The sequence below is a fragment of the Pinus tabuliformis genome, chromosome 1_1 (assembly GCF_031772625.1).
Source record: "Pinus tabuliformis cultivar Carrire ecotype Pingquan chromosome 1_1, CPIR1, whole genome shotgun sequence".
Taxonomy (NCBI): domain Eukaryota; kingdom Viridiplantae; phylum Streptophyta; class Pinopsida; order Pinales; family Pinaceae; genus Pinus; species Pinus tabuliformis.
Window position 1 is genome coordinate 909519553 of NC_142297.1, and position 11663 is coordinate 909531215.

The following is an 11663-nucleotide window of genomic DNA, read 5'->3' on the forward strand; positions in this document are numbered from 1 at the left end:
TATTTGCCTGCTTCGATCCAGGTAGCCAGCCCAAGTAGCCAATCCAAGCCGAGTATCCCAGCCTAGCAGCGCATGATCCCATGATCCCATCCCAGCGATGATTGGCAAAGACTCTTGGGATTGACAATAGACATTAACTAGATGCATCTACACCTGTATCGACTATCAACATTGAGTACCGGCATTGACTCTTGACATACATCAACTAACGACAAAGAAGCACACATATTACACAGTGCTATTCGAGAAATCTACATTAAATCATTATTTCTCAGGATAAATTCTATAAACATAGTATATGCCTAAGCTAAACGATATTTATGTTTTAATATTAACTTTTAAAGACTCGCTCCTATTTATCATTGGATGAAAACACATTTTCAACGTAAAAAAAGGGGGAACAAGGAGCACAGATTTGATAGGATTGGCGTCATAATTGAATGGTCAGTTGGAGGGCCATTCTTCTAGATGCTGGGGACGAGTTGGTAAGTGGTCACGATTAAAACTCAAGGAAAAGGTGGCAGGCATAGAGTAGGGTTTGAGATTGAAAAGACGCCGCTTTAATAATAACAACTACCACATCACTTACCTAACATACGGATGCATTCCCCTCTTTACGGACCAAACCACCTGTCACCCCCGCTAATTTATTCATTCTCACCAACCAACCAAGTCAAAAGCAATGAAATAAAATCTGGTACATGCTATAACTGCCTCTTCATATATTTCCCCTCAACTCATTTCATTCAGCATTGGTCACGGGTTCAAATCCTGCGAGCAGATTTATTTATTTTTTTAATCTCGTGTCTGTCTGTCTGTCTGTCAAGATGGGGAGATCTCCCTGCTGTGAAAAAGTTAATACTAACAAAGGGGCGTGGACCAAAGAAGAAGACGAGCGCCTTATCGCTCACATTCGAGCCCACGGCGAAGGCGGCTGGCGTTCGCTTCCCAAGGCCGCAGGTTTCTTGCCCGACCTCTGTTCTTCAGTGGACTTAATATCTGCTTCTGAATCGGATTATATATGAACTTCCAAATTGAAGATATTGTACATATCGTTTTCTTGATTTCTTGATTGAAGATATTATATGTTTTGTTGATTTTCCGATTGAAGAGATTATATGAACTTTTCTTGATTTTCCGACTGAAGAAGATATTTTCTTGATTTTCCGGTTGAAGAGATTTTATGAACTTTTCTTGATTTTCCGTTTGAAAAGATTTTCTTGATTTTCCGGTCGCAAAGATTTTCTTGATTTCCGGTCTAAAAAATTTTCTTGATTCTCCGATTGAAGAGATTATCTGAACTTTTCTTGATTTTCCGATTGCAGGGCTGATGCGATGCGGGAAGAGCTGCAGGCTCCGATGGATAAACTACTTGCGTCCCGATCTGAAGCGCGGAAACTTCTCTGAAGAAGAAGACGAGCTTATCATCAAACTCCACTCCCTTCTCGGCAACAAGTATGCAATTGCAGTGGTTCTTTTGCTTAAATCGATTCAGGACTGATATTTATAGTAATCCCTCTTGAAGGGGCAAATCTCAAATCTGAGCGGGACTTTCATTTGTGGACGCAACTGATTTGATATTAATTAGTCTGTGAAACTGTGCAGGTGGTCTCTTATTGCAGGGAGATTGCCCGGGCGCACGGACAACGAGATAAAGAATTACTGGAACACTCATATAAAGAGAAAATTGCTAAGCAAGGGACTCGATCCCCAGACGCATCGTCCGTTCGGCGAGCCCTACAATGGCTGCAACAATGGCAACATTTCTCGGCCTGCTCCCGACTACGAAATTCCAGCATTCGAGAATCCTAAAACGCCGGAGATAGCGGACTTCTTTCAATATGACCGCTTTGAAAGCTCGCCTATCGAGCCGGCGGTTTATAAGGAGAAAGATCATCCCGACCTCAATCTCGATTTGTGTATCAGCTTGCCATCTCATTCGAGCGCCGATAGAACTGTAGATACAAAACCTAGTTCAATCAGCTGTAACAAAGGGCTGCAAGTAAACTATGGCGGATACTGCGAGATCAGATATTGTGAACGAAATACTGGCGATTTCTATCAATCCCGCCTCCTTTAAAGAGGCGGGGAAGATGGATGAATTGCTTCTTAATTGATCTGAGAGTCCACCGCAAAAGATTCATGTAAGCGCAACATTTTCAAATTACATCCTTACTGTAGCTTTGGCAGCCCGTAGTTTGTGGTCACTAGAAACGCGCAGAGACAGGGTCACATATGGGTAGTTCTCTGAGAATTGCAGGTACCGGAAATTAGTGCTTAGGAGTTCACGGAAATTAGTGCTTAGGAGTTCACGTAACCTATCATTGTACATAAAGATTTGCCTCTTGAACTGCTAATCACTCTGGCTAAGCTGTAATATTTGAACTGAAACGCATACAACCTTCTGGTCAGGTAAGAGGCTGCAATGCGGTGTTCTGGACTTTATTGGTGGTATATCCCTTGTATTAATGATAATATGATATTTTTTGTATGCTTATGTCTGTATTAATTATAAAGCATGATCTTCATTGTTTGTAAGCGGATTATAAACTCAGGACCATTATGGCTTATTGTATTTATTCTATTGATATCAATATTGCTCTCGTGTTTTGCCCTCTTTGGAAACCTTGAAGCGGTGGACTTGGATTTGTGTCCGTTTCTGCCATGAAATTGAAGTAGAATTTATACAGTTGTTTGAAGATTCGAAAATATTAACATTCAGTATGTTGGGAAATTATGTTAATTAAAACAAAATCTCAATCAGAAAATTAGAAATAATCAAAGTTTTTTCTTGAATTTTCCATTTTTTCAATTATTTATAAAGGTAAAAGCAAGGTTGGATGAGATGAAATATTCAATCCTGCATATTTATATATATATATATATTATGTTTTAATTTGATTGAACTTTATATTGACTTTGTGTATAAGTGCATTATTATCATTTATTCAAATCTCAAATATATATATAAATATAGTAAGAAAATTTGTAATAATTTAATTATCAAATTAGTACTGAGGATGATTATTACTAGCTGCTTAAAGGTGGACACATCATCTTTATTCAAAGAAAACCTATCTGTGAATGCAGGCTGACACATCACCCTTATTCAAAGAAAACCTATCTGTGAATGTAGGCTGACACATCACCCTTATTCAAAGAAAACCTACATATGAATGCAGGCTGACACATCACTTTTATTCAAAGAAAACTTACTTGTGAATGAATGCAGGCTGACACATCACCCTTATTCAAAGAAAACCTACTAGTGAATGAATGCAGACAGACACATGGCCTTTCTTAAAAAGAAAACTAATCCAAACTCTTAACTAAACAAACTCAATTTTTGAATATACTCCAAATTTATATATATAAATAAATAAAATTATATAATTTGAAATGATTATTTTAAAAAATAATTAAGAAAAAAATTAACCAATACATATTTATCTATTTTTACATTAATATTTTAAATTAAAGTTATATATTAATTTGGTTGAATTTACGGAATTTATATTTTCCAAAATTTTAATATACAATAGGAAAACCTTTCATAATACCGTTATCAAATCAGCAGTGAGAAATTCTTAAAATGGAAAACTCTTCCACTTGAAATTATCCAACTTGCGGTCTGTAAGATTGTAAGAGAGTAAGATCTGGGAGGTAGGATTTAGGTCATTAAAATAAATTTTCGTTAAAACAAGTGGGTTATTTTGCGATTGCGTGTATATTTTAAGAGAAAATTATTTTGATGTGAAGGTTAAGGTAGGTAGTGTTTATAAAATTTCAATGTATAATGTTTCAAATTCACGAGTGGACTTTCTATTGACGCCATGAATATGAATATTTAACACTATAGTGTAATCTTATAGGCCATAAAGTTATAAAGCGAAAGCTGTCCTACGCCACTTACTAACGAGAAATATGTACGGCTTTGATATTTTATTTTATATATTTCCATACATCTGGTTAAATATATTATAACAAACTTTTAATCATAAAAATTAAGTGTGATGAACTATTTTTTAATGTATATATTTCCATACATCTAGTTAAATATATTATAAGAAATGTTAAAAATTAGATTAACTGTTTTGATAAATATGAAATTATTATTATTGAATCGAGGTTTTTATGATTTATATTTAATTTTTGAGACAGGTTTTTGTTGATAATCACATAAAAAAACACGTTTTGTTGGTTCAAGTGTGATGAACCACACTGAGTTTTGTTTGTTTAAGTGTGATGAACCACACTTGTTTTGTTGGTTCAGGTGTGATGAACCACACTTGTTGATTCAAAAATGTGATGAACCAACAAGTGTGATGAACCATTAAGTGTGATGAACCACACTTGTGTGATGAACCACACTTGTTGATTCGAAAACGTGTTTCAAACCAACAAGTGTGATAAAACTACAAATGTGATGAACCATACTTGTTGGTTCAAGTGTCATGAACCACACTTACGTGTTTTGAACCAACAAATGTGATGAACCAATAAGTGTGATGAACCACACTTGTTGATTTGAAAACGTGTTCCGAACCAACAAGTGTGATAAACCAACAAATGTGATGAACCATACTTGTTGATTCAAGTTTGATGAACCACACTTGGTTTGAAACGCTTCGACAAATGAATTCAATTTTGAAGTGTGATGAACCATACTTGTTGGTTCAAGTGTGATGAACCACACTTGTTGATTTGAAAACGTGTTTCGGACCAACAAGTGTGATAAATCAACAAATGTGATGAACCATACTTGTTGGTTCAAGTGTGATGAACCACACTTGGTTCGAAATGCTTCGACAAATAAATTTAATTTTGATTAATTTTGATAAATTTAATTTTGATTAACTTTGATATGATTATCGCTGAAAACCTGTGAACCATCCACTATGCACCATAATTAAGATCCAACAAAATTCATATATTTTTTTCTAATATATTTGATGAAAAAAAATAACATAAAAGATCATAAATAAAGTCAGAACTAAGATCGGGGAGTAATGCCATAATAAACCTATATTGACACTCATCCTTTCTAATTAAAAATAATAATAATAAATTTTTAAATCCAGACCTTCAGCTTCATCCCTTTTAATTTTAAAAAGCGTAGTAAAATGTCAAACTCATAAGAAGGTTAAAAAATATGTTGCGTTCTACCTACTCACCACCATAGGATAATCATTATCATAATGTTATTTTTGTCCTCTTATGGGATTTTTTTTGGACAAGCAAACGACAATATGATTTTTGGCTTTTGTGAGGTAAGCACTTTATAAATATTAAAAAAGTTGTTAGTAGTTAGGTTAGCCACCAACAATTAAAAGGGATATATTACAACTTAAAAGTGATGTTAATAAAACACAACAGAAACCTCTATTTGAATAATGAGTCATCAAAGTTGTCTGGGCTCGAGGTACCTACCAATGAAGAACAAAAGTATTGGACCAACCACAAGTCAATCACAACCTTGATATGAGATGTGTGAGTGGGTGCGAGCTTTGTTTTATTATTACTCTTTCCTCTTGTATTTGAATGGCTACAATAATTCTAAAATGTCATTCATGTGAAAACACAAATAGCCTATTTGGGATGCATAAGCCTAAATCTTGATAACAACTTTTTGATTATGTTTAAATAAATGGTAGCAACTTACATATTGATGAAGGATATTCTTAAAATAATGAAATATGTAAGTTGCTACCATTTTTTTAAACATAATGGCCATACAATGAGAATATGTAAGTTGCCTTAAAATATTGTTACCATTTTCCTTTGTATTGCTTTTTGGAACATATAGGCATGTAAAGTTATAATATACAAATAATTATTAAAAAATGAGTAGAATAAAATGTATTTATTGAATTAAATAGGTTCCTTCCTTTGTATTGCTTTTTGGAACATATAGGCATGTAAAGTTATAATATACAAATAATTATTAAAAAATGAGTAGAATAAAATGTATTTATTGAATTAAATATAGAACATATCCACATATTTTACAATAACACATAAATTTGGTATTTGAAAACAATATAAAGTAAATGTATCTATGCTCAACTTATCATGGTGTTAGTCATTGGGTAACTAACAAGGTACTATTATGGTGTTAGTCACGTGGTAACTAACAAGGTAATGTTATGGTTAGATGCATATTGTATTTATGCTTATCATGGTGTTGGTTACTTCATAACAACAAGGTAGTGTTATTGTTAGATGCATTTATTGTATTTGTCTTTTTAGATGATGTTTTAGGTAAGGTAGGGGATTGTATTGTTATGAGAAAACAAAGGGCTTAAATTAGTATTTTATGACACAAGTCCATGTTTGTGTTAAGTAATTATTAAAATGAATGATGTGCAATATGAATACCAAAGAAGAATATTATAGATTATCACTAATGCAAGTATTTTATTACAAATAAGAAAATTTGTGGTATGATCACATTATTACATTGAACATAGGAGTTTCAGTTGTATATCCAAGAACTTCCCATCTCTCATTATTGATTATGGATCCTAAAGTTTACAAGGATGGTTTGTTGTGAGTGTTATGGGTACTACTCTATTCTTTGAACCTAGAACTTTGTGTTCAAATGATATATCCAATAAAGATAGGATGGTTGCATATGGATATAATTGGTATGTGATGTTACTGAAAAATTATAATGTGGAAGATTGTATTGGACCCAATTATGCGCCACATGTGAACACGTGTTGTAATGATGGGAACCAAGTCATATAAATAATCCATATGTAAAATATGCTAAGTTTGCTAGTATGGATTCCCACTGTGAATATGTAAATGTATCTATAAGAATTATGTGGTAGGCTTGTCATGGTAGGCATAATCTATTTTATCATTCATGTTCAAACATAATATATAAAGGTCCAAGGTTAATAAAGAAAGAGCACCTAAGGGACTGTGAATCCATTAGAGTGAAATAGGTAAGGGGGTGCATGGGGAAGGACTATAATTTGAGTTACTCATGTCTCCTGATTTACAGTGTGCCATTTTTCAATGAAAACACTTCATGGAAAACCCTATGGGAACTTCCCCATGGATGGTAAATAGGGTAAACAATCAACATTTATTATGGAGACTAACCTTGAGGCGATCAAGAGAGTTGAGCTTGCGAACTCCCCAACTTTGGGGAAGAGATTTCATGTATGGCTCATGCCTACTTGAGCCAATACTTGAGGTTATTTATGATGTGGCTTATTCCAACTTCCTTTATGTAATGCCACTAGTGGTTGGTTAAAATGACAACTTTCATTTTAATGAAGACATGAGTGTGTGATGGAAAGGAGTGGGAAGACTCCATCTTATTAGGAAATACAACTAGCTCTTATTTTCATGTGTGCATGCAAAATAAAAATTTGAATGTATCTCCCTCTCTAATATCACCACTAGTTTTTAGCATGTTGGAAGAAGACACAAAAGAAGAACTATTGTTGGAAGCTATGGTAAAAAGAAAACAAAAATCATTACCATTTGATCTACTTGGAAGAAAATGAGTAAATATTTGAGAAGAATTGTAGAAGAAATGGTGGAAAACCAAAGATAAGGAAATCATATTGTAGTGTAGCAAGAGATTGGGATGAGTAGTAAATCATGGTTATAACCTTGTAGAATGGTTGTTCACAAACTCTTAGTGGAATTTAATTTAAATGTAATCAATGAATTGTGCTCCTTTTGCATTAAGAAGAAGAGGATTCTTAGGGTGTTGTAGAATAGAGAAGGGAGTGTTTTCTTCTATTGTATGGGGCACTAGAGGGAGTTCCATGTTTGGGGTAGATACAAAAGAACCATTGTTAGAAGCTACAAAAAAAACAAATTTTGTGGAAATTCCAATAGAGGTCCCATAAGATCGATTTCCTTCTAGAGTACAAGCAAAATAATATCAAAGTATATAAGAATCAAAAGGATCATGGTTTGTAGTTCCATCTTCTTCTTTCTCCTATTGAGGCCAATTTGATGTATCACATGAACCAATGCTTGCAAAATTTTAGACACTAAAGGATGAAAATATAGTTAAAGTTGCCGCACCAAACAACATTTGATAAAACTTATGTTTCTGATGGCTATACTATTTAGTTCCTTGAGTAACTCACAAATACAAATTAATATTTACGAATATTGATTATACTTCAGGTATTAATTAAAAAAAATAAATTGTACCTAAATGCAAAAGGAAATGATACCAATAAATCACGTGAGGTGTTTAATGGGACACGTTCCCTTCAAAATTGAATCAATCATATTTGTCAATGCATCAGTAACATGAATTGAGGGATGGTCCTAACTACTAATGAATATTTTGTTATGAATTGAATTCTTAGGGTAGCACAATAAACTAGATAATACACCATGTATAACAAATGAGAGGGTAGAGCACAAATCTAAAATAGATAAGAGATATGAGTTATATAATAACTCCTTACAAAATAGAAGAGCATCCTCCAAATATCCCAATACATTCATACACTGTTTCTGGTGAAAGCACCCTAAGGATTTGGGCTAGAACCCCAACAGAGCAGAAGCAGACTACAACAAGAAATACTCAAACAACTCAGGCAAGATGCTTATATAATCAAACTACATAAGAGTGACCGTACCCGAGTTTCCTTTGTTCGAGGAGGTCCTGCAGGGTTCAGACCCTCTGCAACTCCCGATGTTCTTCAAACCTGAAAATCATTCAATTCGAACATACATAACAGTATAGAAGTAAAGCATATTCACGAAATTGACTTTAAATCATATAAAAAAATGATTGATCATACAGCAAAATGACATTCATATATGAATTAAAACATAATTTGATGCATAGACATAGTTAATTTTAGAAACAAGACATCATTTCTTTTATTGCAATAAGCTATAAATAACATGGAGAGAATTCACCTGAGTCTTTCTCTGGCTCCAAGTGGAACCGTCCTCCGGATTCATCCTATCCCAGCCTTCAACAATCTTCTTCCATCACCAACACCATGATATCTCAAGAAAAAGGAAGGGTATCTATAATAAAGGAAACAAGGGTTTCCTGAAGCTTGGGGAAGTACATGAGGCACAGGGATTCATCAGACTCAGTCAGGGATAATCTCAGTATAATAACTCTATCTCTTCTCCTCCTTAAGGCCTTCCCATAGAGGTCTATTTATACCTCTCCCAATTAGTTTTTTAGTTGGGAAACAGTTGGGCCACGGGCAATAGGAGGTAATCAATAGGTAAAACCCGTGAAATCTACCCAAAATTAAGGAAATTTAATTTTTTAAGCGTTTTAATACATATACGCGGGTTGGGTATTGACTGGCCCATGTGTACACACTTTTAGCTTAGCGCAAAGTAGCGTACAGGTAATTAAACACTGTTTTTTACATATTTGGACCAAGTCTGGAAGGAGGGGTTGCCCTAGGCCATAAACAAAGCATCACATATACCACTCAGTCAAAGACCCATGATACTAATCGATGTTGAGCACAAGGTGACCTATCAATAATGAAAATAGGGCCAGGGTGCAGCTCTAGATCTTCCCTCAGAGCAATTTGTTGTAGTCGATAAGGACAAGACTTGCTAGTAAGAAGTCAATGGAGACCTTCTCAAATCGGCACGAGCAAAGGACCAATATAATTGATGTGATGACAAACATGACACTGACAACCAGGGATGACCGACTGAAAAATAGGTCAAGAGACACCATAGAGAGGCCGACTCAGGTTTACTTCCCTTGAACAAAAGCACGACTCAATGATGACTATATGGTAGTATATGATAACTCTGTATAAGTTTGTCATGCAAGAGGTATAAGAAAACTCTCCATACGATTAGAAGAGGTAACCAATCGGAGGAGTACTGACTCAATAACAAGGTTAAGGCACTCCTAAGTCAAACTAAATCCCACCCAAATGGAGGAGAGACTTTCTTTTGAGTGCTTTGTTCAAGGGCGACACGACTGACTCTAGCTACCAACAAAATATGGAAATGTCGTCCCGTTCCCGCTCTTTTTGGAATATATAATTTTTTTGTCTTTTTCTTTAAGCTGGAAAAAGAATAAAAGAATGCTATAGTACAGTGGAAATAACGAGTGTTAGAGAAATAAATGATCTAGTTCCTGGGAGGGGAACATTCCTATGCTCAATGCAGGGAGGCGAAACTGGTCAAGGACACTCAAAGGAATGCTCTTTCCATGGGTAAAAGGATGCGTCAAGTTGCAGAAGCTAAGTGATTGCATGGTTTACTTTGCAGAAGAAATGATCAAATAAGTGGCTTAAACACAAGTCCAAGTGAAGTTGGCTCAAGGCCAAAAGGTGGAAATAGCCAAAATGCAATGCAACAATACAACTCAACACGAAGGAGCCTCTAGGGTATAAGGCTAGAAATTAGCGTGGAAGAAAGGAGAACGTGTCTTCAACACATTAGTCATGGCAGGACTAAAGAGGACTCCTAAGCCTACTCAGTATAGCAGCATAGGCAACCAATGTTAGCGAGGTTCTAACTAAGATGCCCATGTAAAGGATGGCTCTACCATCACATCATGATTTAAAACTCGATGAGTGAAAATGGTTTGCTAACCAAGATACGATGGGGTCAACCTTACGGCTAATGTATCACTGAATGGAGGCTAGTATGCAAGATGCAGCGAAAAATGGTTTTCCCTAACCTAAATGCCAGTGAGAGAATGATACTTGCCATGACAGGTCAACGGTCATGGGACCGAAACAACATCTCGAAGAAGTCTCCAAAATTTCTTGTAAAAACAACCCATTCTCGACAATCCAAGCCCATAGGTCAAAAAAATCCATGAGGAAAAAAATAATTTTTGAAAAAATATTTTGCAATTTCAAAGTTATATAATGAATTTTGGACTCACAGTTTTTTCATTTCTATTTGGAGCAAAGAGCTGTGGAGAAAAACTAAGCAAGCTTTCCTCTGAACAATTGGACCGTTCGAATCACCCCAAAGTCTCCAGGTAATCCTCAAATCCTACTTGTAAAGTTTTATGATATTTTTTAAATATTTTTTCAAAGTTTGGACCGTGGGAAACTATGCCCAAAAATTCAACTCTACATACATGTGGGTTGGATGTGAGCAACCCACATATACGATGACGCTACACGCGACTGTGTAAAGGGAACCCGCGTGTATGCGAGTTAAAGTTTTAACATATAAACTAATGGTTGAAACTTCAATTTTTTGCAAGATGACTATCACTTGAAGGGAAAGAGAGCATACCACCATAGATAATGAGGTAATGAATGATCAAAATGCATTGGATGCTCTGAGAGGTTGTGGCTTACTCAAATTCTTCAAAATGCCAAATATGAAAGCCAATAAGCGTTTGCTAGAACTTTTGATCCACTACTGAAGCACAAAGGATGACGCTTTCATGATTGACCAAATGTCTCTATGGATTGAGGTCGAAGATATCTATTTCATTACCGGTCTCTCCCGAAGAGGGGAGGTTGTGCACTCGACAGGCAGGATGAGAGGTAGTCTTTCGGTGGAAAACTATGTCCATATATATTGTCTTGGACATCCAGAGAATATTGGAAGTCAAATTCCAATCAAACACGTGGAAAGTCTATCCTTGAGGATTTTTCTATTTACCATTGCACGGGTAAATGGGTTAGCATCCCTGCATCAGGCGTCACGAGTAT

The 11663-nt window shown here is 35.3% G+C and overlaps 1 protein-coding gene across 1 annotated transcript; it reads left to right on the top strand.

Annotated features, from left to right (window-relative positions):
- The first annotated feature begins 700 nt into the window (after positions 1–700).
- LOC149217354 (myb-related protein 308-like) lies at positions 701–2491 on the top strand. Its single transcript, XM_089391348.1, has 3 exons — positions 701–960; positions 1326–1455; positions 1606–2491. The coding sequence occupies exons 1-3, from the start codon at positions 828–830 to the stop codon at positions 2078–2080; spliced, it is 738 nt and encodes a 245-aa protein (XP_089247474.1). The 5' UTR covers positions 701–827; the 3' UTR covers positions 2081–2491.
- The last annotated feature ends 9172 nt before the right edge of the window (positions 2492–11663 follow it).